The sequence below is a fragment of the Pleurodeles waltl genome, chromosome 1_1 (genome assembly GCF_031143425.1).
Source record: "Pleurodeles waltl isolate 20211129_DDA chromosome 1_1, aPleWal1.hap1.20221129, whole genome shotgun sequence".
NCBI classification, from domain to species: domain Eukaryota; kingdom Metazoa; phylum Chordata; class Amphibia; order Caudata; family Salamandridae; genus Pleurodeles; species Pleurodeles waltl.
This window is the reverse complement of record NC_090436.1, coordinates 819,708,501-819,736,262: the sequence shown is the minus strand read 5'-3', so window position 1 is coordinate 819,736,262 and position 27,762 is coordinate 819,708,501. Positions and strand designations below refer to the sequence as shown.

At 45.8% G+C, this 27,762-nt stretch overlaps 1 protein-coding gene across 2 annotated transcripts in view; it reads left to right on the top strand.

Moving 5' to 3' along the window:
* Window positions 1-27,762, top strand: part of DOCK8 (dedicator of cytokinesis 8) — a 709,540-nt gene that overhangs the window by 636,758 nt on the left and 45,020 nt on the right. For both annotated transcript variants that reach the window (XM_069228642.1, XM_069228651.1), the window contains 3 exons: window positions 3,773-3,916; window positions 9,995-10,126; window positions 25,028-25,162. In XM_069228642.1, coding sequence (XP_069084743.1) covers window positions 3,773-3,916; window positions 9,995-10,126; window positions 25,028-25,162 — 411 coding nt within the window. The remainder of the gene's footprint in view (window positions 1-3,772; window positions 3,917-9,994; window positions 10,127-25,027; window positions 25,163-27,762) is intronic.

Below are 27,762 nucleotides of genomic sequence, written 5' to 3'. Positions count from 1 at the left end.
CACAGTAATAGTCACCTGCACACACAGATATCCCCCTAACATAGCTAAAACTAAAAACAAACTAAAAACTACTTCCAAAAATATTCAGCTTTGATATTAATGAGTTTTTTGGGTTCATTGAGAACATGGTTGTTGTTCAATAATAAAATTAATCCTCAAAAATACAACTTGCCTAATAATTCTGCACTCCCTGTACTGGTTAGATGCCAATTTGCTTATCTGTAAGCTGACTAATGCTTCTGCAGAACCAGCACATGAAATATAACATGGGCAATTCCAATGCGCAGATGCCAAACATCCATAAATATTCCTCACAGATAGACAAAACACTTAACAATAATTATATGGAGCTTTTGGGATCAGTGAAAGTAAGTGGAAAAGGGAGTTGGGAATTTTGGATGACTTGAACTGGGAAGAGGCAACGTATGGACCAAGGGCGATGTTGGTGGGATAGAGAAGGACACAGAAGAGATAAAAATGGGGAAACACGTGTACAGTGGAGGGCAGGGGCTGGGAAGCACAAGGCAATGGAGGATGGGTGGGTGGGTGTGAATGAGGAAGCACAAGGACAGCGGAGGGCGGATGGGTTAGCACACAACAGTGGATGGGTGGACAGAGATGGGGAAGCACACAAACAACGGCTAGTGAGGGTTGCTGATGGGGAAGCATGTGGACAACAGGAGGCAGTAGGGAAGGACGAACATCAACCCAAGGTGGGTGGGCGAGGAAAAAACAAGAATGGCAGAGGGAGGGAGGTGAAGGGATAAACCCAAGGGCAAAAAAGAGAAACACAAAGTATATTATGGAGACAGCTAGAAAAGACATGCACGGTCAGAGTGCTTAACCAAAAATAAAACATAGCACCAGAAAAGAAGCCGTGGAAGAACAGAAGTAATGGGTCCAAGCTCCAAGTGAGGGACAATCACCAAGAACAAATAACAAGCAAGCAAATAAGTATCAATAAAGCCAACCAATGGTAAGCAATGGGCAGGTTCTGAGCGCACTGTAAGTTAACAGCATATCTCTGAACAGACAGCAAAAGTGCTTTCTTAGGCACAACAAAAACATAAAATAGATACAAACACAAACTGCAAAGTCCGTAGAATCCTGAGAACGAGTCAAATCCATTTTTGAAGTGGCAGCACATAATGAGTGTTACAGGTCACTTCTTATTTCTTGGGATGCAAAAGCGGTACCTTCCATTACCAGTTGGTGATAATGACTCCACCATTTCAATTTAGAATATGGTGATGTGGCGGAACAGGACACTGCCCGTATTTGTGAATTGTTCTCTGGGGGATGATATATGCTCTACTGTGTTAAAGAACTCCTCTCCTTCCCTTCTTCGGTTTTATAGTGAGATGCGACTCCACTGTCTACAATTCAGGAACTGGTTTGGAATGGTTCCTTGTCAGAATTATATCTTCCTTCTGCTGTGCAGACAATTCTTTGTGTTAGCTAATGGCTGTTAAGCAGCGATGGTGCTAGCTCCAAACAGGAGTATCCTTGACATGAGCACAATGGGTGTTAGGTTCTGTACCTGGCTGCCATCAGCCTTTTTAGATGGGTCACTCAAGGGGAAGACACAAATCCATAGTCCTTTCTAGAAATTTCTTCCCCACTAACAACTAAATCTGCTGACTCACCCCCATTCACTTTCCACCACTTACATGACAGAGCTCATGAAGGACTAATCAGTAATCCAATCCCTTGCCACTTGGTCACATTGCATGTTGACGGGCAGTCCTTTCTCAATCCATTCACACTTCTGTCTACATCCTTCAGCTCAGAAATGTAGGCAAATCACGTTGATTGCCTTGTGAAACTCTATCAACACCTCCATCTTATGATATGTGAAAGCGAAGGGCAATCCAAAATGGATCCCATTGGACTGTAAAATACATACACCTTCAACCATGATGCAGACCTGCTAGTTGGCACTATACACACAACATCCACTTGCTAGTCATGGATGTCTGCGCAGGGACTTTATGTGACACATGAGCGGAACTTTACATGAGCGGGATGGGTGGTACTGAGTTCTTTTCTGGGAGCTGGAGTAAGACCCAGCCAGGCACTAATGATTAAAAAATGTTATGCTGCCATCACTGCTTTCTGTACAGGTCTCAGTATCTCGTGTGGCCACAGGGGTACACTTTGATGGACCTCATTTAACCTCAGAGCTAGACTCTGCATCTCAGGGTCAAGACCTCAGCCTCAGCACACGTGCTAGATTTTGTAGGTGCTGGTGCCAAAAGGAAGTTAGGATACCAAATGTACTTGCAATTAGGTAATTTAGTGCCAGGTTGTATGTGAAACTATCACGCACGTGACAGTTTCCTCCCAGCATATTTTGGCAAAATGCATCATTTTTAGAGGGTACTTTGGACTGAGAGAGCTTGATTTGATGAAGACTAGAGAGCAACTAAGTTGATTTTAATTTGAAGTTCATATACAATACATTCCATTGGTAGTCAAACAGTGAAGTGAATCAACCTTGAGTTATGAATGAGTTGCCCGACAAGGGCCTTCATTTATTTCCATTCGAATTCAGCTTTGGAAAAACAGTAAGAGGCATATTTATTCTCTGGTTGTGCTGAATTTGCGTAATTTTTTACACAAATTCAGCGCAAACTTAACTCGATATTTATATTTTGACGATAGACCTGTCTAGCGTCACAATATTGGCGTCAACGTCATTTTTGGATGTGTGAAACCACCTTGCGTCAATGAGATGCAAGGTAGGCTTACCCGTCCCAAAAATGACTCAAAGCCCCTAGCGCCTTATTTATCGTCCCGTACAAATAAGGTGCACGGGTAGGAGGAGGACCTAAATAATTTCGCTAAGCCTTAATGCCTGGGTCAGAGAAGGCGTTAGGGGACCTGTAGACCCATTTTCACAGGCAAACACCATAGAAAGGGCCCACAGGTGCCCGCCCCAGGAACAACCACACCAGAGGGACACTAGAGGATGGGGACCCATCCCAGGTAAGTAGGGCATTTTTTTGCCTCTAACCAGCCTAGCGTCATTTTTTGAGGTAAACCCCCTTCCCTCGAACCCCCACCCGGCTAATGTCATTTTACCAGACGCCAGCCCACCCTTAGCGCCGGCTTACGGGATTCCATAATTTTGGCCCCCGACTGGTGCTCTGGAATGACGTAAGCCGGCGCTATACTTTTTTGACGCAAAACTGCGTTTGCTCAGTTTTGCGTCAAAAAGTATAAACGTGGGCCTAAAGATCAAACAAGTTAGGCAAAATATGTGTGAAATGGTGCAATTTGCACATTTTTCTTACATCTCAATTGCATTATTATTGAATATATGTCACATTGTATTATATTTTCACTTATTAAGTGTTACATACACCTGAGAAGGTACTGAAGTGCGTTTAATGGATGTGTACCATGCTAGTCCTTAATTTGTGCTTGGTTGGTTCGAATGAGGGTGCTTAGGATGACATATGTGGGAAATGTTTCGAAGCCGTGCTGATGGCTAGTTGTAATCTTTTCACGTCACATGGCTTCATTTGGGTATCTAGGGAAGTGTAGAAGAATGAGAAACAACAACTCCATGGCACTTGTTGCTACCCTTTCCTTAAGTGTGAGTGTTGTGGCACTTCAATTAGACATCTGTTTAATGAGCTTGATCGAGCACTGAAGTTTGGTCTTCACTGGCTCTCTGCTCATACCTACTTTGCTAACGTATACCCCCAAGGCCCGTGTTTACGCATTCGTTTTCTGGTGCTGACGTGGTTTCTCTCATGTGTTCCAGAATGTTTCCTCTAATGTGCTTGAGGAATCTGCGGTCTCTGACGACATTCTCTCTCCTGATGAAGATGGGGTTTGTTCTGGAAGGTATTTCTCAGAGAATGGCCTGGTAGGACTTTTGGAACAAGCTACAGACCTCTTCAGCACGGTAAGTGCAACATGGAAAAGGTTTTGCTATTGGAAGCATGTTTGACGGTGGTGCATTACACACGAGGCATAATCTGCAAATTTCCTTGCCCTCTTTTAGACTCCAGCTGTTCAATTGTTTATTTAAAAAAATTCAGCTCCCCTCCTTCTGATGCTATACCTTGTGAATTAACAAGTCTTTTGTAGCCGTTTTCTCTTCTTCAGGGTCTGTAAATTCTATGCATTATCAATGATGAAATCCAATATTTTTCAGTCTGTTGTCATCTGCATTATCTTGTTGTTGTGATTTGTTATTGGAGTACTTTCAGTGGAAAAAAACGTGCTTCTACTTTATGACCTATAGAGCTGTGAGTATTACTGTTGTGTCCTACCCATTGTCCCTCAGGATCTACCTACCAGGAAAACTCTTTCTTCCTGAATCGGGATTATTAATTTTACAGTAAACCCCACACTTTCAGGGTTTCCCCCTGGACACAGTTCGTCTGTGAAAAGCGGGCAGACTTATTCTGGGGAAAGGTGCTGAAAGTGCTTGAAAAGGCTATGGTACACAAAAAATTACTCTCACTGTTAGTTTGCAATCCACAAAATTAATAATTCATAGTAGTGTGATATTACTCTACCTGGTAATTAATGTGCTGTGTGGTTTCAGCATTCCAGGAGTTGTGTTACCACATCAGATTTTACATTGGGCCTCTAATGAAACTCTGAGACATCTCCAAATCTTCTAACTCCTTCACTGATTGTCATATTATATACTCAGGATAATCACTGTGCCATTCAACATCCTTTCCTGTATTAAATGTCAATATTTTGGAGACTTCAGACTGCATATAGGAAATCCTCGGAAAACACTATAGTGGTGGAAGTACATAAACATATCCAGTCTCATTCCATCCTACTTTTGCTTTGTATGATCATGATTAAGTGTAAAAAAATAAATGCCTCTCTTCTGCCCCCAGGACCTCTAACTCTTGCTTGTAAAGTGAGTTTTGATGTGATACCAAGGCCGGGAGTCATCTGTGCATTCAGTAAGACATTGGTTCTTAAACTGTGGTCCGGGACCCCCTGGGTGTCCACAAAGCCTACTCAGGGTCTGAGTCTGCTTGTAAAACTAAACAATATTAACAGATTAATGGAGTTTATGTAAATAAGGAAGCAAAATATAACATTGGAGGGTACACATTTAGGGGGTCATTCCGACCCGGGGATGCGGGAGCACCGCCAACAGGCTGGCGGTGCTCCTCAGGACATTCTGACCGCGGCGGTTCAGCCGCGGTCAGAACAGGAAAACCGGCGGTCTCCCGCCGGTTTTCCGCTGTCCTGCAGAATCCTCCATGGCGGCGCAGCTTGCTGCGCCTCCATGGGGATTCTGACACCCCATACCGCCATCCTGTTCCTGGCGGGTCGCCCGCCAGGAACAGGATGGCGGTATGGGGTGTTGTGGGGCCCCTGGGGGCCCCTGCAGTGCCAATGGCATGGGCACTGCAGGGGCCCCCGTAAGAGGGCCCCACTTTGTATTTCAGTGTCTGCACCCGTCGCACATACCCACTCCGCCGGCTCCATTCGGAGCCGGCTTCCTCGTGGGGAGGGGTTTCCCGCTGGACTGGCGGGCGGCCTTCTGGCGGTCGCCCGCCATCCCAGCGGGAAAGCCAGAATGGCCTCTGCGGTCTTTCGACCGCGGAGCGGCCATATGGCGGCTCCCTCCAGGCGGGCGGCGACCGCCGCCCGCGGGGGTCAGAATGACCCCCTTAGTATTGTTTGATTTGAATTGTCCAATGAGTGTAAGAAAGCAACTGATTTATCCAGAACCAAATGTGAGGTAGCTCTGCATAATTAAACAAACACCCAATGTTCCCACTGTAAGATAGTGCCAAACCTTTTTCTGTGATGTTATGGCCACCAGGACCATATATACAAGGGGGTTTTGTCATGAGATGGATGCAGTAGAAGGCATCAATGCCCTTATTTTTCTTCACATTTCTCTCACACTCTTAAGCCTTTTTGTCTCTGATTTTATTTTTGTGCAGCTGGATTTCACTTTAACATTCTCTAGTTTTGAAGATCTTCGATCGCAATGAAAAATTAAGATTCCGTCACAGTGTTCAGTCCTTGACAATTGGCAGTGATCAAGCAGTATGCAGCTGGATAAGTGCAACGTTCTCAAAAATCTTTCCAAGGCATGGTGGTCCAGTAATTGGGCAAAAATTGCCATGTTCTCATGATATTGGAAGGGTTTCTTTAGAAGTGGAGGAAAAGCAAATTTTGTTCCATACCCAAAGAGGTAGAAAATATTAACCATCTGCCACACAAGTGAGGCAAGGAACCCTACCTGGATCCAGGCTGCTAAAGTTAAAAATACATCTTAATGTTTACCTGTGGGCTTTAGAGAGCATAACTGATCAGGACAGGATAATTCCACCATCTCCTGAAACTGGCAACCACGGTGATGGGTAATGAAAGTAGAATAGCCACATTTCTGTGAATGTAAAAGGAGTTGAATGCATATGTTCTACCTTGGGGGAACGTTATTTCAGGAACTATTTGGGAAAATTCACAAGGCCTACTGACTGTAGATAGGATTTTTGCTTCTTATATTGCTTTTCAACAAAGGGTTCGGCTAGTTTTCCTCATAAAATGTAATGTTGTGTTTTAGTAGTGCCACATGGTTTCTTCCCGCTTACACTTTTTTTTAGATTATTAATATTGCTGTGAAATCAGGGGGTACTGTCTCAGTCAATTTTGGTGCCTTCCCTTAGGCGACTTTATTTGGTTGCTGGATGAACAAGTTAAACAGTTCAAATCGTTTGGTGGAGGAGGGTATATTACCTTGTGGTCCTGCCAGTGCCCCTGCAGAGGCTGCATGAGATCTACTACTGACTGCTGTTAATGAAGGGAGGCTGGTAATTGTATTGCTGTACTCATAATACAGTGGAAAAAATGATTGGAATAGGACATCGCTGAGGAAAGGAATCTACTAAGGCTCAGGGAGGCCAGCTGCAATCCTATGTGTGCGATATTTACAGCAGGATCGAGACAAGTGTGATCAACCAGTGCACCTGCTGCAGGGACCTGTATTTGAACTCATGGTCTCAGGTTCACATCCTGGCAGGAGCAATCAGCCTTTCTTCCTGCCAAGGTTGATAAAAGAAGGACCACTGGGTTAGATAGCAATGAACAACAATACTTAAGTACCAATATACCCTTCTGGGTTACTGAGTGCTTTACTAATACCTGTTACCTTTTATATCAGAGTGATACTGGTATCTTAAGCATTAATTTGCTATGCTACTGAATATTAACTTACTAGGAAACTGAATATTCACACCCTACAATACACCTACAGGGTTTTATAAAGGGAGTTAGTTTGGATGTTAGCTATAAGGGACTATAAGGGACTCATATGTATTAATCGCCTAAAATGGAATTACAGGAAAATATGGAGTACAAGCTGAGAATTAATTAATTTGTAGAGGTGTGATCACAAATTTACTGGTATGAGAGTACTTGTGAGGCCAACTTAGATAAAATCTTTAAGTAACACAAGTATTTAATTCGGTTTGCAGGAAATTATTTACAAAGTCAACCTAAATGCTAATTACCAGAAAGTACTTAGTCCCAGAAATTATTTGTCAAATCAACCCTGATTTACAAGGAGCATAGAGATGTAGCCACTTATACAGTACTACCAGAATTGCCATGTTTTTTAGGTCAAGCATGAGAGCGGGCAAGCGCTGCTTTTCGGACCTGTTGTTATCTTTCTGTGGGCTTTAACCATGCCCACCTCGTGCCAATCACTTTCATTCATTCCTGGGCTTGCCTTTCAAAAATCTCTTGATGTCATTGGTAAATGCTTTGTTTGTCCTGCTTTGAGGATCTTTTGTTGCGCTTTGCAGACTGACCCTGTTAGATGGATTATTGCACGACTGCTAATATACTTTAACACCCGGTATAAGGACACATTAAAAGGTCAGTTAGAGGTTGTTTCACAAACCTTTTTTTTCTTTTATTTTTTTTTACAATTTTCTGCAATATACAACAACAACATGCAACAATCCTCACATCAAATCGTTTCAGTGTCGGAGTATACAGTACATAAAGTATGACATTACATTTCTATTGACTGTAACCATGGTCTTTTGGCTATCATACACCAATTCCTTCCCCTCCGACAGTACTACCAATAGTGACATGTGTGAAACCCTCCAATACATCCCCAGGCATTTCTGTTTATACATTTCAACCAAGACTGGTCTTGTGACAACCGTTAGGGGACAGCGCTTATGTTTAATGCCCAATATAACTGTTCTATCTCTCATCCTTCAGCTTTCATGTCTCTTTACCAACTAAATATGTTTGATATGGTCCCCAGTAGTTTTTTGGGTGGTTCTGTGGTGGGGTTAATTTATTATATGCGTCTGTCTGGGTATTCCAATATATCATATCAGCATGCCATTCTTTTAGGGTGGGTAAGGGGCCATGGGCCCATCTTATGGCTACCCTGCGGTTTTCTGGATGGAGGCCCATGGCCACCAGTCTCCTACCCTCCTTGTCCACATCTCTATCATAGCCGAGGAGTGCCAAGAGCGGTTTGACAGCCAGCTGGACTCCTGTGATGTCTGTCAATTTCGCAACCACTGTTATCCAAAACCATTGTATCCTGGGGCAGGTCCATGCCATGTGTAGAAAGCCCGCCTCTCACTCGCCACATCTCGGGCAGTCAGCTATAGTGCACAGTCCATATCTGAACAGCCTACTGGTTATATAGTATATCCAATTTATGTATTTGAAATTAATTAATCTGTGCATCCCATTAAGAGAGATGGATCATGTCGCAGAGCAGCAGTATTGCCACTGGGTATCTGTTAAAGCTACATCAAGGTCCCTTTTCAAATTCAACCTTACTTTATTAATCCTGGTGTATATGCCTCCTGAGCGTAGCCATATAGCCTGGATACTGCCTTGCTATGTGAGGTCTCTCCTATGACCATGCAGAGTGCCTGAATGTCTGGCGACTTTAGTAACTCATCTCCCAGGAGGTCATGCATGGCGTGCAGTGCTCTATAGTATTGATAACGCAAAAGTTGTCTAGGTACCTCTACTTGCTCTGTAACTGATTACCAGGATCGCACCACCCTGTCATGAAAAAAAATCCCCCAGTTTTTCAATGCCCATTTTCCGCAGTGCTGTGATTGCTCCTTTGTCCCTACCCAAAGGAAACCAGGCACACCACTATGTTTCACATACTTCGCATAGATTGGGAGGGGAGCTTTGAGTGTGGGCTGGACCTTGATTGTATTGCATGGACTCACTTGTAGTGGTGGGGGAGTTGGTGGCACAGGGTGGAAGTTGATAAACATACCCTAACCAACGTTTGCTGTTTACAGGGACGCTGATATGCAGGGCTACTGGAACTATGTGGCAAGAAAAATCCAGTTATGCATTTACACCACCAATAGCTCTAGCTCAAGCAAATTCGACACCAATTGCATTGTAAATGCTTGATTTCTTAAAGGAATGGGGGTGAACGGCATTTCAGTAATGCATATTACCTCATCACTCTAAATCAGTGAGATAGAAAACATATATGGAAATCTTCGTTTTACCAATAGCAAACAATTTCACACTTATCACGTGTTAAAAACTAATGACTGATAGTTATATTGTTGTCACACACTGAAAAACTCTATGCCACACAATTTAGGGACCCTGCCTAGTCGCACTTGCCTACCAGCTTTCAGCATCTTCAATTAATTCTCAGACATTGAAATTGAAGGTGAGGCAAAACCAGAAGCAAAAGACGGTCAGCTATGACATAATGGGCCTGATTACAACTTTGGAGGAGGTGTTAATCCGTCCCAAATGTGACGGATATACCACCAGCCGTATTACGAGTTCCATAGGATATAATGGACTCGTAATACGGCTGGTGGTAAATCCGTCACTTTACCGTCACTTTTGGGACGGATTAACACCTCCTCCAAAGTTGTAATCAGGCCCAATATCCGGTCCCACCTTGCACTTTCACCTCAACAGCTTCCCCTAATAATTCTAATTATGTGTCACTCTTTTCTTTCCTCAGGCAGGCTTATATGAAACAGTGAATGAAGTTTACAAAATTGTAATCCCAATACTGGAAGCTCATCGGGATTTCCGGAAACTTGCCTCTACTCATGACAAGCTGCAGAAAGCCTTTGACAGCATCATTAACAAGGTACGTGGCAAGAGTATATTCAGAGAACTATATTCCGGAACTAGATCTGGCACTATTACAAGAAATATTTGAGTTTATTTATTTACTTGTTAGTAATGCACTACAAGGCCCTGAATCAGAGTGCAGGTGCATCATAGAGTTTTACCTACATACACGCCCGTAGTTGCAGGAGAAGCAGTTCTTGGGTTTGGGTGGAGAAACAGGCGCAGGCGGCAAATGTGCACAGAGAAGATTGTTTACGAACATCTGTCTGAAGAGCTGGTAAAGGGCATTAGCAAGCTGTGGGACTATTTTGTAGACCTTCCCATGCCCAAATGTCTAGAATTTTGGGATTGATGTTGAACTTCTTGATAAACTTTACAATCCTCAAGTTGGTCAATGAACCTAGTTGATAGAATATAGCCTGTGATTTACCTGTTCACTCTTTTTAATTAAAAGCCAGTGAGGGCTGTATCACTTAACTAGGGCTCAGAGAAATACCACAATAGTTTTATAATTCTGGTTGCATATTTTGCAATATATGCAACCACGTCAGTCTGTTATCAGATTGGTAGATCTGACTTGTGAAGATATCTTGTGTAGAGTTAGAATAGTTTGAGTTGGCGATCAATATATGCATTTATTCACCATTTCGGACCAAGAGGCATGCAAATAAGTGGAACATGGCTTTTCGCAAAGGAGTATTCCCTGCAAAACCTCCACGCATGGGACTTACCAGCCTTTCAATTACTAATCTCATAGACGGTGATGATAAATCGTGGCATAGAAGTAATAAGTAAATGTGATGAAATAACAATTCTATATTTGATAAGGAGATGATAACTTGCAATTGCACAATGTCACTATGCTTGCCTCAGATTCATTTTAATATATGGTTTGTGTCAGATTTCGAGGAAAAATTTCCTCAGAACGTATGAAGCACCCCCATCATCAATAAACATTTAGGGGCATATTTATAGGCCACTAGAGCCACAGAAGCATCACTTTTCTTGACGCTTCTGTGGCGCTAAGAACTGCGCCGTACCATAATCTGGCCCTAGATCTCCTGAATAAAAGCCTTCTATACAAATCTCAGACTAAGAGTGACATAGGGCAGCAAGAGAAACAACCATTCTTATTTGGGAGAGAAAGGATACAGGAATGTCAAGACCCCCTGCTTTCATTAGCATTAGACTTAGGATCCTTAGAATCTCAAATCAGATATGATGAAAACATCAAGGGTGAATGTGTACTGGTATTATGTATAGCAAAGTTCTGTTTTATGCGACTTACATTTCGCTTAATGTGGGGAACCTGAAGTAGGATCTTCCATGGCTCCTAGATCATATAAATCACTTTGGTGACATGTTAGCCTACTGTAGGAAAACCAGGCTTTTTGCAGATGTCCCCGCACGTTTTCCCCACTTTGAACTACTAGATGCTGATTTTTTCGACCCTGACAATGTACTGGAAACTGCTAACCAGGTGCCTGTGCTCTCTTTCTAAATTGGTAAATGTGAATTTGTATCCCCAATTAGATTGTACTTTAACTCTCCTATATGTCTCTAGTATATGATACCGTGGTACCCAGGGCATGGGTATTAAAAGGGGTCACAAAGAAAAAACGGGGGGGGCTAATCAATTGGGAGATTTCTCTGGTCCTGTGCATCATACTCCCATACAGCTAGCAAAAAAGACAGATGCATAGTTCCACAGTGAATGTGACTCTTCACTGCCAACTCGGGGAGGAGTCAACTGATACGTACAAGTTTTTCAAACTAGGAACAAGAGCCCTCACTCCCCTTTCGGTGACATGCTTCATCATCGGGCTTTGCTCCTCGTCAGGCCGGCACTGCAATGCCTGACAGGCCCCTCAAGGGGGCTCTTTGCCGGAGATCTTTTAGAAATCCTTGCCGGTGGTGAGTGCAATATTGGGGATTGGTGAAACTAAGCTGGTAAAATTGACTAAGGGGAACCAAAAGAATGACCTTTATTATAAATATGGACCCCTGTCAAGGTTAAAAACAACCAAGGTGGGGGGACACCCTTGCTCGTGTATTAAGTTGTAAGTCATATGCCCTTACTTCTAGGGATTGACTCACAGAGAACAGTGTTAGTAATCCCTACATTTCCTGTAAAGAACTGGTCAACATGTTTTTTGCTGTGCTAGTCATTAGGATCCAAGTGCGATTCGTGAGGACCTAAAACAAGATCAACCTAATCCTCACTGTCATGTTGGACACATACCATATGATATTTAAATGATATGTAATGTAGAGCAGGAACCCTCCTCGAATTCGAAGGATGGGCCCAATAGGGATAGCAACGGGCTTGCGTGGTCCAATAAATCTATTAATTTGAAAGAAGACCGGCGCTCACTGCAGCACCTACCTCAGCTCTGCGCTCCCCGGGGTCACAAGGGCCTGAAGCACTGGTTGTGCCACCTTCAGTGACCCTGGCAAACTACTTACAGCAGGCTGACATTGGAGAGTGCAGGAGCAATGCAAACTGCTCAGTCTTGACTGTGCCCATCCCATGTGTGGAACAGTCACCTGTACTGCTTTTAGTATATGTCACACACCCCTAGAGAGAGCCTCCTGTGCCCAGGAGGCTGGAAGCAGTACATTAAGAGTGTAGACATGTAAGCACAAGCTTATATCGCTCTATAGTAACTTTGCTATTAAAGTGCACTATAAGTGATAGTTGGTCCATAGTATAACATGGGACTTGCACCAGGCAGACCCGGGTTGCTAGCTCCATTATGGTACTGCCTAGATATGTTGAGTTTGGTGTCAAACAACGTGCCTTCTCTCCTCAAACACAAATCTGGTGTCGAGGGACAGCTGGCATGTACCCAGATGGCACCTTAGAGTGTACCCACCAGTTTGCCCCAACTTCTTTGTGCTCTGGATGGCAGCCTCCACTTTCCAGGGTCTGCTGCCACCAAGAAAGGATTCTAAACTCCTGCCAGGTAGTGTGAACACTCCCAGGAAACAAAGGATGAGGCAGGAAGGAGGTCACACCACCCGCCCCTCCGCCAGGCTAGTAAATTGCCACTTGATGGCTGTGACCTTCATAGGCTTCACAGCTCCTGAGAGGCATCTCTGCTGTCCCCCAGAGGAAGACTTAGCCCTCCCCCTGCTCCAGGCACATTTGCTTTTGGTCAGGTGAGAAATTAGCTATGCAGGGCAGTGCACACCTCCAAGATGAGCTGCCTGGTCTGTGCACTAAAATTTGATTTCTGCCATCTTAGGAGTGGCAAAATGGAGGGTTCTGGGTAGTAAAGGTAACCCACTCCACCTGATGTGGTCACCTCAGGGGCAGATTAGGTACAAAAGCTAGCAGTCCATTTGCCACTAGCCTCCACACCCCTAACTCCCCTACATCCAGGATTTAAGGGGCTCCACTGACACCAGAACCTCAGATCTGAACAACTGACATTGAAGAAGGACCAAGAGGAGCCCTTTGTCGCTGACAACCGGACTTTGCTCACTGCAACAAAGCAAAAGAGGGATACTCTGTCCCTGAGGCACAGAGTGGGAACTGCTTGATTGACCATCATCCTTGGCTCAAACCTGACATTCCTGACCATAGGGACCCCTGTGGACACCAGAAGCACTCTCAGTCTCCCTTGGACTACTGGCACTAGTCCCCTGCAAAATGCAGGTGAAAAAGGCTCAAAGGATCAAATGTTTCACTGGCCATTGGGCCCTCTGTGGGATCGCCCGAATCCAGGTGGTCCACTATCTTGTAGGAGTTGTAGACCTGTGTGACCGGAACTTTCAGATCACTATGTCACTCCCCCTGAGAAGTTCCCAAAGCTTTTCAGGTGTGCTTACAGCTGCCAAGGTTTGTTGCTTGCTAGCCAGATAACTGACCCCAACACTTGATGCTGCAACTGCAGGGTACACTGTGCAGCTTGCATCCAACATTGACAACCAAGCCCCTGCTGAGTTTTTGCATTGTGTTTTCTGCTATGTCATGTAAGCTGTAAGATCAGCACTAGTGCGAGTCCCGCTCAACAACACGGACAGCCAGGACAACTCTGCACCCTGACGCCACGGGCCAGGTAAAACTGAACTGACTGTCGTGGCCTAGTCTTAGGACCCGCACCACCTTAACCCTGCAAGAGTTCCACATAACTCAGCCTTCAAGTTGCTGTTTGTAACTAGTGTTTTTTCTACACTGACTTCAACATTAAGTTTGAATGCCTATTTTTGCTGTGATTTAGTTTTGCTTCTAAAATCTATAACTCCGAAAGTACCGACGCAATTCCATTAGTTTTGGTGTCTAAATTAAGATAAAAAGAAGCCCTATTTGTATAAAGCGGGGTTGGATTTTTTGGAGTCATGTCAATTATGTATTGTTCATGTTGGTGCTCTGGAATGCATAACGCATGTTCCTCTAGTAAAGTCTGATTGTTTTTTGCTACACTACCAGGACTGAGCTAAGGATTTATTAAGGAGAATCCAAGGACCATCTTTGGGATATTGTGGGAGTATTAGCTGGTGAGGACTAATCCCCACACTAAAATAACACTCCACATTCCTACATTGGTGTTACATTACTACATTGGTGTTACAGCAGTGGGATCCTGAAGTTGTGTTTCACAGTACCACTTGGTCATAGGTGAATTTTGCATGAGAAATCTGAAAATATTTTTGCACAATGTTTTCAATTTTTCTAATTGGTTTGTAGGGATTCTGTGTAGGCCCCCATTCCACTAGACATTAAAAAAAACTTAGTAAGTTTGGAAAACGTTTTTAAAAGTTTTTCAAAATTTTTAATAATATCCCAAGTTCTAGGATAAAGGCACAATGGATGCTGATAAGAGTCTAGACTTATCCATCCTTCCAGCTCTTAGGATCAGAGACCTAGGAGTTGTGTGAAAAGCAAGCGACATTGGCTATAGAGTTACAGCCAAAAAGGAGGAACATTAAAAGGCACTGAATTTCCATAAAGAAATAAGAGTGGAAAAGGAGGACATTTCCTCAGAAAGTGACCCTGTAGAGGTCAAGGAAGATGCCCTAGCCCAAGTGCATGGAGGAGAAAGAGGTGACGACCAAGACTCTTCATCCTTTCCCAGGCCCCACTTACCGGTGAGAAGTGTCAAAAGTCACTCATTGAGGACAAGCACCAAATCTCCTTGGAGGAGAGAAAGCTTGACCTTGAGGAAAGGAGAATGGCCCTTGAAGGGAGGAGGGTTAAGTTGGGCTTGAAGCCCTAGAAGAGTGTCAGCGACAAAATCCCAAGGGAAAAGGATGAGTCCTTTGGTCCAAATATCCCCAAAGGGATTGTCCCCAAGTATAGGGATGGTGATGACATTGACAAATGCTTTGCAGCCTCTGAGAGGGCCTGCAAAATGAGAAGACTTTGGGGGTCATTACAACCTCGGCGGTCTGCATGGCAGACCGCCGATGTTGCGGGCGACAGAATACCGCCATTGCTGGCGGTATGGCTGGCTCCCTATTTTGACATTTCCGCTGGGCCAGCGGACGGTAACAGAGTTACCGTTCCCTGGCCCAGCGGAAAAGTCACTTCAACATTGCCGCCGGCTCGTAATTGAGCCGGTGGCAATGCTGATGTGCAGCGGGTGCAGTAGCACCCGTCGCGCATTTCTCAGTGAAATGCGCGATGGGGCTCTGCCTGGGGGCCCCTGCACTGCCCATGCCAAGTGCATGGGCAGTGCAGGGGCTCCCAGGGGCCCCCTGAGTCCCCTTACCGCCAGCCTCTTCCTGGCGGTGCAAACCGTCAGAAACAGGCTGGCGATAGGGGAGTCATAATCCCCAGGGAAGTGCTGCTTGCAGCGCTGGCCTGGTGGATTATCACCGCCGGGGCTGAAATGGCAGTATACCGCCGGCCCCGGCGTGCGCCGCGGTCAAAATACACCGGGAGGCACCGCCAGCCTGTTGGCGGTGCTCCCGTCCTTTTGGCCCTGGCGGTCAAATAACGCCAGGGTCATAATGACCCCCTAGGTCATCAACACTGGACCTTGCTACTTTGGGAGTTACTTACCAGTGAAGGGCAGAGATAGACCTTTGACCCTCCCTGAGGATGTGGCTGAGTCCTACAAACATATGAAGGAGACACTCATAGAAGGATTTGGGCCCACCACAGAAAAGTGTAGGCTGACAGTTAGGGACACCTATGAAAGACCAGAGCCAGACATGATTGGATTTAGTGGACTGTTCAGTCAAAGCACTAGAGTGCAGGATAAATGGTAACAGGGTTGATGGATATGACAGGCTTTGTAATTTAATTGTAAAAGAGCACATTTTGACAAACTGTTCCTCAGACAAGTCACACAAGCATCTAGTGGATTCATCACCTTCTAGTCCAGAGAGTTGGCTAAGAAAACTGATATGTGGATGAGGCAAGAGTACCCAAAAAAGACTCAGGGGTCACTCCAAGAAGGGGGTGTTACACCATAAAAAAAGCAAAGGAAGGAAACGGTGAGCCCACCAAAGAGACTCCCTCAGGAACCCACTACCCTAAACAGGAGGAAAGGTGGGGCATGGCCTCACAGCATTGCCTCTAGGACATGAGCTCCCGCCAGCCGGGTGGCAAAATTCATATAAATCCTGCAAAAATCCTGTGCAATCCTGTCTCTCTGACCCTGAAACTGAACCTACGAAGGACTTAGAACCCACGGATTGATTTCTGGTGCATGGGCAACGTGGGAACCGAGTGCGGGACCTGTGGTCTGGAGTGACCTGCGTGGAAGGAGGTCAAGGCCGGCATTGGGCTTCCATGGCTCGGGATGTAGGGGCCACAGTGGGTGGCTGAATGGCTTGGATTAACCGAGGTCCTGCCCGGTAGCTGCTAGTGCACTGTCTTCTGCCGACATGGCCTTGATGCTCCAACTCTCTGATTGCCGCCTCGTGCTCCAGTGACGGTGACCGCAGAACCTGGGAACGGGTGGGTGGCCAGAGGCAGAGGTGCGCAACGGGGAAGGCCACTGCCGGAGCGAGTTGGTGCCGCATCCTGTAAATCAACAGTGGCAGCTGTGATCGGAGGCCCAGGCTGAGCGGGGCTAAGATCAACAGTGCCGAGGGGCGGTGGAGCCGATGACTTAGAGAGCCTACGGGACACGGTGAGGTACCTCTGGGCTTGGAACAGGATCGCTTGCACCGACACGAGTTCCTACTAATACTCTGAGGGGGCACCGCAATCTACAGACTTCTGATCGCCCACCTCTGATGCAACAGGTGAGCTGAACGCTTGGTGTTCCCGTGACCTCTGGGGGCGGCAGCCGCGGGGTCATGCACGTGGTGCCTGGCCCTTTCTTGCTCAAACTAAGCGGGCGAGGCCACTGGGTCGCACACTCTATGCCATCGGCAGGTTGGGCCGTGCTAGTGGTATTGTGCTGGGCCCAGCTGTAATAGAGTAACCCACAGGCTAGTGCAGGTGAGAAACTGAACTGTGGGCTATGGTTTATGTGTCAAGCTACTAAGGTCCTCATCCCCTTGATATTGTCGCCACCCCTTACAGGCAATGTAACCCAGTCCTGCCTGTAAAGAACCTGTCATTGAATGTGATCGTCTGGAATTATTGGGGAACTATCGAGCCAGAGAGTGGCCTGGAGAGCAACCTTGGAGTGCCCCAACGACCCACCGATAACACTTGCTCGCTGCAATCTAACGGGCCATATGGGGAAGGATAAGTCAGCCTGCTCACACATTTCGAACACTATCACGCAATATACAATGCCTCACCAGCCCACACCGCGAATAACGAGGCAAACTGGGCCCCTGGAGGAGGGTGAACAGCTTGAGGCAGGAGCAGAACCCACTAGGGCAGAGATACTATCTACGATACATGGCACCCGCTCCACCTTAGAACCATTGGGAGGAGGATAGTTCCGGCAAGTTTTTGGCCTGGATTCTGCTTAGAGAGCAATCTCTGCCACCCATTAATTGCCTGGTCAACTTAGACAGAGATAGGGTCACATCTAGGATGGGCATAATGTACACGTTACAACAGCATTTTCAAAAGGTCTATACGGCAATCCACGTGTCAACAGGCTTGGATATGTCCCTTACCTGATGGCTACAGGACTGCAGAGACACACCCGTGTCCGAACAGTTAGATGGGCCACTGATTCTGGAAGAGATTCAAGAGGCCTTGCTGGCATAACCATGTTCCAAGGTACTGGGAGGGTGATGGCTTCCCACCTGAATATTACCACGCCTTTTCTGAAATACTGCCACCGCGACTATTGGATGTCTTGCAGGAGGCGTTCAAGCTGAGCAGGTTGCCCCAGTCCCTGAGGGATGGGGAAATATGCATGCTTCTTAAACTGGGTGGAGATACCACTGACCCATCAGCCTACAGGCCACTAACAATGATTAATCCTGACACCAAAGTACTCTGCAAGGCCCTTGCTATATATCTCACAGAACATATGCCCACACTGGTTCATGAAGACCAATGTGGCTTCAACCCCGGCTGCAGTGCTAGTCTGAATTTGCACAGATTGACACATGTGATGCGTGAGGTCTGATAACGACAGGATGAGATGGCACTGCTGGCCATTGATTTGGAGAAGGCATTTGACACACTGGACTGGGGCTATCTGCTTGAGGTTTTGCATGTCATGGGGTTTTACCCTAAGTTGTGCGGTTGGAAGCGCTTATTGTATGAGGACCCACGTGCCCGTGTGTGGGTTGGGAGACATCTCTCTGACACGTGGTCATTGGGCAGGAGTACACAACAAGGATGCCCGCCTTTTCCGCTTCTATTCGCACTTGCGATAGAACCCATGGCGCTCAGGGCGAGACGTGAGCTGCAACCCTGGGGAATACAGACAGGGGTTAATCGCCATGTTGCCTCCTTATATGCGGACGATGCTTTGTTTTATTTGTCCTCCTCTAGAGAGACTGTTCCAGCTCTCCTGCACATCCTGGAAGAGTTTGGTGCCATATCGGAACTACGCCTGAATAAAACTAAATCACTGGTATTCCCGCTCGCGGGTTTGGCCTCCATCCCCCCTGACCGGCTTCCGGAAGCGGGACTCCGTTGGGAGACCTCAGATTTTTGCTACCTCGGAATTAGAATTGCACTTACAAGCAAGTTGCAGATTGCGCTAAACCTGGAGAAAGTAATTGAGGGCCTCAAAAAATCAGTCACATTTTGGAACACGTTGCCACTTTTACAGATGGGCCGGCTGGCAATCTCTAAGCTGGTCCTTCTTCCCAGGTGCCTATACATCCTGCAGAATTCACTAACTATAATCCCTCAGAGGTATTTCCGACAATTAGACTCTTTTCTTGTCTCAATATTACAGGCGGGTAATAGGCCTAGGGTTGCCTTGTCAATCCTAACAAGACAATATGAAGAGGGTGGGTTGGATGCACTGAGGTTGGATTTGTATTACTTTGCAGCACATATTCAACATGCTGCACGCAGGCTGGACCCACCCGAGAACTGGGAAAAACATCTTCTTACTGGCATGGTGGATGTGGGAAAGCTGCCAGAGTTACTGACGGAGGGACAGAACGTGCAGCAATCGGCCCCATATCTAGTGCGGCAAACTGCAATTATTTGGCAGTGGTTTGTACGCATTTCTTTTAAGTGCGCTCCCTTCCATCGTGAGCTCCCAGTGTGGATTCTTAACCTAGTCCGTCACATGATGAACAATATGTCCTTTAAGCAATGGCGTAAGGGCGGCTGTGAGGTGCTAGGTGACTTATACCAAAATGAAAGGTTTATCTCCGAGGACGCTCAGGATGCCATCTCACTGGGGTGGGGTCAATTCCTGCAATATGAAGGGCTGGCAGGCGACGCACGTGAAACATGGATAACTTTTCCTGTGCACCAAAAGCAACACTCACACTGGGCGTCCTCCTTACCTGTGGTGCGGGTGCGTTCAAATGTTATAGGCCTACCGCTGCCGGCCCGAGCGGTGTGAAATCAAGACTTCACTGCCCCATTGTCAGAGAGTGACTGGGCTCGAGTAAATGCTCTTACACAAACTATCTTTTGTAATGCACGTTTTAAATTAGCCCATTATAACTCCCTTCATAGAACATATGTTACTCCCAGAGGGCTATGGAGGATCTCTGTTGCACGGTCTGACGCTTGCCCAAGATGCGGTAGTGAGGCAGCAGACTTTACATCTGGCTTGGCATTGTAGGTCAGTACGGGACTTAGGGGTGCAAGTGACTACAGAAATACAAAGGGTGGTGGGTTTGAAGTTTGATCAGGTGTCCCAAAGTTGCCTCCTTGGTAATATGCCTCGTCCAAAGCGCAGGAAGATGGAATATAAGTTTTTGCATCTCTCATTGGTGTTAGCAAAACGTAGGTTGCCATAACATGGATGGGTTTGGAATATGCCCACTGGAAAGCTGATACTTTGGAACGGGCTGTAGCAGAAAAGGTGCATATGGAAAAAAATCGGCATGATGACAAGGTTCCTGGGGACATAGCTGACTGGAAAGAGATATGTGCAGTTTTCACGGATCTGGACTCTACCTTAACCTCCGCAGATAGTGAGGAAGAAGATTCGGGGGTAATTGTGGGGGAAAAAGCAGGGACATAAAATATAGGGACACAGAGACGTACTGCTAATAAGTAAGGGGGGGGAATATTGATGCACATCCTAAAGAGGCAGGATGGTCTGGTGCAGGGTGGAAATGGACATGAAACTGTTGTGATGTTGTTTTCTATTGTACGATTGTATCAACAGTGTTTGTCTGCCTCCTTCTCTATGTGCCACCATATGACGCAGCTGTATGTTTTTGGTTCAAACATAAATAAAGTTTACAAAAAAAAGGAGGAGAGCAGAACCCAACCCATCTCTGACAAACTGAGGCAGGGTGACCCAGGGCTTTAAAAAATCTTGAATAACTGGCTGTGTTTTGACTGTCAGCAAGTAGGTCATTGCAGAGGGGATGCAGTCTGCCCCCAAAAGATGGTTAGCACTGGGCTGTCCACTGTAGCCATAGAGGAGGACTCCTCAGATGAGGAGGTCCTCTTAGCATTTAACTAGGAGAAGGGTCCAGATGGTAAGCTGGTGATCCCTGAGGGTGGTAGTAGGCATTTCCACCCCATTTAGATGAACGGGATCCTGCCATTTGCCTAAGAGACACATGTGCCCGTCACACTACAGTGGCTGACAGGTTGTTGTCCCCAGATCAGTATGTGCCAGGGAGAGACAAGAAGGGTAAGGGTAGACCCTGGGGAGGTCCCTGAGAGACATGTAGCTATAGTGCCTCTAGAAAGGGAGGGTATTCTTAGATGGCATAAGGTAGTGGCCAGTTCCGACCTACCCTTAGATTGCATCCCTGGCGAATGATCTCCCAGAGGATGGTCTGGTCCCAGATGGGCTGGTCACCCAGGGTGCCCCCAAAGCAGAGAACCTGGAGATCCAGTCCCTGCAGTTAGGAGATTGAGATCCCAAAAGAAAGGGAAAAGAAGAAGAAAAGGGAAGTCACACTTAACTAAGGATCCAGTGAGCCAAAGGTCCTCCACCCCAGTAAGATGAAAGCCCAAGATTGGCACGTGTAAGGCTTCACCTGACCATAAAGAAGTCCTGAGCAGTCGGCAGCTGGTAAACAGCAGGGTATCACCCCTGCACTGGCTGAAGGGAGAGTGGAAGAGGGGGGCCTGCCACAGGAAGTGGTAGCCCCCCACTCTAAACAGCAAAGAGAGGTTCCAAGAAAGAACCCAGAGTTGCTCCTAAAGCAACTCCCTCACAAGTCAGTGGAGAGTGTAGGGTGTGGTTTTGGATTCTGACATCTGTCAGTAGCCTCTGCTGGGTGCTGGCCTTCATGGCAACACTGTACTTTGCATGGCAGGCAGACCCTGCAGCCAAAAGCAAGTTACGCCCCCTGACCCTGTTGGTTATGGTGCGGTTGCTCAAGTGTTGGGAGGCCTATGTGGGTAAGCTAGGGGTAGCCCTACCAAGGAAAGGGTTAAAAAGGTGGGCACCTCAATAACCAGAGTGAAACGGGAGGAAGAAGAAGACAGCTATAGTGAAGGTTCGATTTAAAATGGGTCCTGTTACTATTGAGATAGGTCATCTGTCCAGATTGAGTGGCCTAGACAGGAGGATGTAAGGCAGAGTAGACCATGCAATAATACAGCCAGATTGCTTTACATTCTTTGTCGCCTGACAGGCCAGGAAAACTCACCCAGGAGTCTCCTGGGTGTGTTGGCTGGCGGGGGAGGTTATTCCCCTAAACCAGGATTTTTGCAGATGACCCCCCCCCCACACTTTTTGCCCCATTTGGACTACTAGATATCAGTTATTCCACCATGACAATGCACTGGAACCGTCTAACAGGTCCCAGTGCCTGTGCTCTCTTCCTAAATTGGTAAAGGAGAATAGATATCCCCAATTGGCTTGTACTTTAACTTCCTTATAAGTCCCTAGTATATGGTACCAAGGGTACCCAGGGCATGTGTATAAAGGGGTCATCAGGGCCTGAAGCATTGGTTGTGCCATCCCTACTGACCCAAACAAAATACTGACAACAGGCCTGCCAGTGCAGACTGCAGGAGCAGTGCAAACTGCTTGATCACAACTGTGCCCATACCATGTGTGGCACAGTCACTTGCACAGCTTTTAGTATATGTCAGTCACCCCTAGAGAAGGCCTCCTGTGCCCAGAAAGCAGGGTGCAGTATATTAAGAATACAGACATGTAAACACAAGCTTATATGTCTCTACAGTGACTTTGACTTTAAAGTACACAATAAGTGATAGTCGGTCCATAGGATAGCATGGGACCTGCACCCAGGCAAACCTGGGAGATCTAGCTGCATTATGGTACCACTTAGGTATGTCGAGTTTAGTGACAAACAGCATACCTTCTCTCCACTTACAATAATATGGTGTTGAGGGACGGCTGGCATGTACCCAGGTGTCACCTTAGAGGGCATCCACCTGTTTGTCCTAACTTTTTTGTGCACTGATTGGCCAGCCCATGCTTTCTCACACCTGTAAGGGTTCCACGTAACTCGACCTCGAATAGGCCATTTGTCACTAGTGGTTTTTCTTCGTTGTCTTTAACATTAGGCTTAAATGCGTATTTTTTCTGTGATTTAATTTTGCTTTTAAGTCCTGCTGTACTGATGAAATTCTGTTTGCTTTGGTTTCTAAATTAAGATAAGCTCTATTTTTATAAAATATGCTCTTTTTTATAAATTGATGTTGGAATTCTTTTGAGTTGTGTCAATTACTTATCGACCATGTTGGCACTCTGAAATGCTTACCACAGGTTCCTCTAGTAAAGCCTGAATGCTTTTTGCCACACTGCCAGGAATGAGCTAAGGATTTATTAGTGTGAATTCAAGAACCATCTTTGGGGTATTGTGAGAGTATTATATGGTAAGGACTAACCCCCACGCCACATAATACTCCACATTCCTACATCTACAAAATATACTAGAGCAAATCTGAAATTCAACAACCAGTTACAAATGTTTTGTCAGAGATCCCTATACATCTGTGGTTCACCCACTCTAGAAAGCCATTCCATCCCATCTCAGATGTAAGAAAGAACCACCTCATTTTGGCATAGGACTGAAAATGCACTTCTGCTCTACATATGACTTTGAGATCGGCTGTGCCTTCTCATACAAACCTCTATTCCCTTTGGCATCCTGTCTTGTTTTTCAGATGCCTTAGAAAGATCTCAGCTCCTCTGACCCAGAAAACTTCCAATAATGTTCACTGACCTTCCCTGCTACCTGTAAGACTTAGGCATGGACACAGCTGAGTCTAGGCATGCCTATCATTTTTTCTTTGTATGTATGCTGCGTCTTTGCACCCAATCCCCGATTAGCTCCATGCCGATTTGGCAGTGACGTATAATTCCTCGTCCAAGTGCATCCATCCCTTTCTATGCCCCCCTCATCTGGAAGCTTCCTTTGCAATCCTGGTCCTATTTCTAGATACGGTCAGGAAATGCTGGCTGCCCAGTCACCCCTACTTGACCCTTGTTAGGCAGGGTTTGATATAGGTAAAAATGATTAATCTGGGGATGTATTTATTACACAAGGATATCAATCTGAGGAGGGCAGAGGCTTCTCATTGTGTAAGAATTGTGACAAGGAAAGGGATCAGGAGGTAATGTATTTTATTTGTATGTTGTGTTGGCCAAGCACGATTTATAGGTTGGCTTATGAATTCACCACAGAATGGAACTATTCCAGACTTTATCACAACTTTTACTTTTCGTGTTTAGAATTACAGAATCAAACGCTGCCTAAAACAGTGTGCAAAAGTAAAGAGGAATTCAAAATATAAAATAGATTTCCTGCTTAGAGTACCAAGCAAAAGTGGCACTTCTTTCATTCTCCCTGCACAGTTTCCTATGTGTAGCTAAAGCTGGTTCTGTGCTTTACAGGCTCCTTTTCCAAGATGCTGCAGAATCTGACTGACATTTTTTATCTAGTGGGAATATGCAGATATTCTCCCACATTTAGAAAAAGAACTGTATCAAGGAAATCATTTTCAAATGCAATTTGAAACTGAGTTTTTTGTGCTCCGTGTCTAGAGTGTGTCACCCCCTGACTGTACAAAAGTTGCTGAACCGACTGAAGCACAAGTAAATTTTTCAGTGGATCATCTTCCAGAAATTGACAATAGAAGGAGTAATGCTTCAGAAACGCAGCATCTATTTGATCTCAATGTAGATTCTTTTTTATGCTCCTGTTATCCACTCATTAGCAACTCCTACAGCATACTTTTCGGTGGATGCTGGTACTTTATTACGTTGTGTTGCAAATATTTATGTTTTGTATGCAAACATCAACGGATGCAAAGTTTTATTTACTTCAAATGCAAGAGCAATTTGCAAGATTTGCAAGGTTTACTTGAATCATATTTTTAAGTGTTCTGTTCTAGTGTTTAAATAGACAGTGTATAAAACCAATTGAGAGCTAACTCTTTCCAACTCTTTCATTCATCCCTCAGGGTCACAAAAGAATGTTTGGGACCTACTTTCGTGTAGGGTTCTATGGAGCCAAATTTGGTGATTTGGATGAGCAAGAATATATTTACAAAGAGCCTGCAATTACCAAATTACCGGAAATTTCCCATCGGCTTGAGGTAAAACAGAATGCTTTCTTAACATGTACAATATTATATAGTGATAGACACAAATCGTGCCATTTTAATCACGTATTCTGATCGAGAGCACTATGTACCATTAGATCAGGGGTCTTCAAACTGGGGGGCGGGCCCCCACAGGGTTGCCTCAAGTGGTCCCATGTGGAGCACCAGGCTCTGGCCAAATGAAGCACTTCACAGATAACAGTGTTTTGTTTTAAGCAGAAACATGTTATTGCATTTTTAAAACGGCAACGGCACTTAACGGCAATGTTTAAATACATCTAGACATATTTAAACATTGCCATCTTTATAAAATATTTGGGAAAAATTCTGAAGGGGGGGGCAATGATTTTTATTTTTCACTTGGGGGGGCGCAGCATTAAAAAGTTTGGAGACCACTGCATTAGATCAAGAATGTTGTTTTGACACTGAGGTATAAAAGTGATCAGTGACTGCCACTGGATGCTTCCAGCACTTGCTTTCCGCCTGTAGAGGCTTTTGGTTCAGAGTAGACAGAAATTATGGTGCCTGGGACTGTACAGTAAATTTTGCCTAGAACAAGTTGTTTTGTAGACAATAGCTCACACCTGAAAATTTTGCATATGCTTCGTCACGATTTCGTTCTAGAGGGATGTGTCTGTAGATTTTCATGCAGCTAGCAAGGAAGTGAGACACAAAATAATGCACACATTAATGTATGGAAACATTTGAAGCATAAAGCGGTTAGCGCAGGTAGTTGCTGTAGAACAGATATGGGGGCAGGGTTTAAAATCTGAGAAATTATTTTTGTTCAGAATTGTTACAATAATTTAGCAAGTGAATGTACATAAAATTTAGGTAGAAATGTTTGACTCTCTGTGCATTGATTTTTATACCAGTGAATTGCTGTTTCTCACTAACTTAAAATATAGATTTATTCAACTGCACTAGAGCTAATCCACACAGACCAGTGGTAACTACCAGATTTAACTACTAAGGGGGTCATTACGACCTCAGCGGTCTTTTTGCAAGACCGCCGAGGGACCGCCGTGCGGAAGACCGCCTGTGCAGGCGGTTTGCCGCTCTGCGTATTATGACTGTTGGCTGCTCTCCGTCGTTATTCTGACGGAGAGCCGCCAACAGCCATACTTGCGGGCGGCGGGGAAGTGGAGGCTGGTCCACCTCCACCGCCACGCCAACAGAACACCGCCCAGCGAATCACGTCCCGTGATTCGCCTTGGCGGTGTTCTGTATGCGTGGAGGTGTCGGCGGAGCTGCCCCCATGGCTCCCGTCCCCTCCCGGAGGATCGACGGAACAGGTAAGTCGAACGTCCGTTAAGGGAGGCGGGTGGGGGGTGTTGTGTGTTGTGTGCGTGCATGGGGGTGTGCGTGTGTGTATGTAGAGGGTGTGTGTGAGTGCGTGTAAGCTTGCGGGGGTGTTGTGTGTATGGGAATGAGTGCGTGTATGGCTGTGGGTATGTCTGTATGGATGTGTGTGTGTATGTTTGAATGTGAGTGTGCATGCCTGACTGTGTGTGTGCTGTGGGCATGTATGTCGGGGTGTGTGCGTGTGTGTGGTGCCTGCATGCGTGTCGGGTGTGTGTGAGTAATGTTATGTTGGGGGTCGGGGTGGGGAGAGGGGCCCTGCCCCCTTTAGGGGGTGGCGGGGGGTGTACTGGAGGGAGTCGGGGTGGGGGTGGCGGGTGGGGGAGACCCCTATCAGTGCCAGGGAAGGAATTCCCTGGCACTGATAGTGCTTACTGCCATGGATTTCATGGCGGTTCAAACCGCTGGAAATCCACGGCGGTAAGCCGGATCCAAATACCGCCGGCGGTATACTGACGGCCGCAGGGCTGGAGACCCAGGTCTCCAGCCCGGCGGTCGTTTCCGCCCTGGCGGGCGGGACGGAGAACCGGCGGATTACCATGGCGGTAACCGCCATGGTCATAATTCACCAAGGTAAGACCGCCAGCCTGTTGGCGGTCTTACCGCTGGTTCTCCGCCATCCGCCAGAGTTGTAATGACCCCCTAAATGTGTGCAAAACAAAGTGGTGACAGCACTGAAACACACTAATTTATAGACCTTAGTCGCCAGAGAAATGAAGAGCCATAGGCCTATCTTAGTGGGATTGAGGATTAGTTAGCATTATAGAAGTTATACAATATTCCCTGACGTAGATTATAAGGATATTGCAAGTCACCAAAGAGTTCCATAACCATAATAATGAACGAGGCCAAAGTCCAAGTTCCTTTAGGTTATGGAACTCCGAGGTGACATGCAATATCCTTATGATGTACGGGAGGGAGGCAATTTATCCAATATAATACATGATCACAACATCACCCTACTACAAGACACTTAAAACCATGGTGCGTAACTCTTTCATATGAATGAGCGAACATGTTTGCAAACATGAAGTATAAAAATAAAACCTATAGTGCAAAATTAAGCGCCTCAAAAATCTGGTAGATATTTGCTGCAAACAGTTGTTAGGAACAGTTCAATACAAGCCAGTTTTAAAGAAAAAAAAGCTGCAGCAGCTTGAAATGTGTAGGAAGTACAGAAAGATCCTTTCTTTTCTCTAAGGAGTGCAGAAACTAAACATATTCTCTCTGTG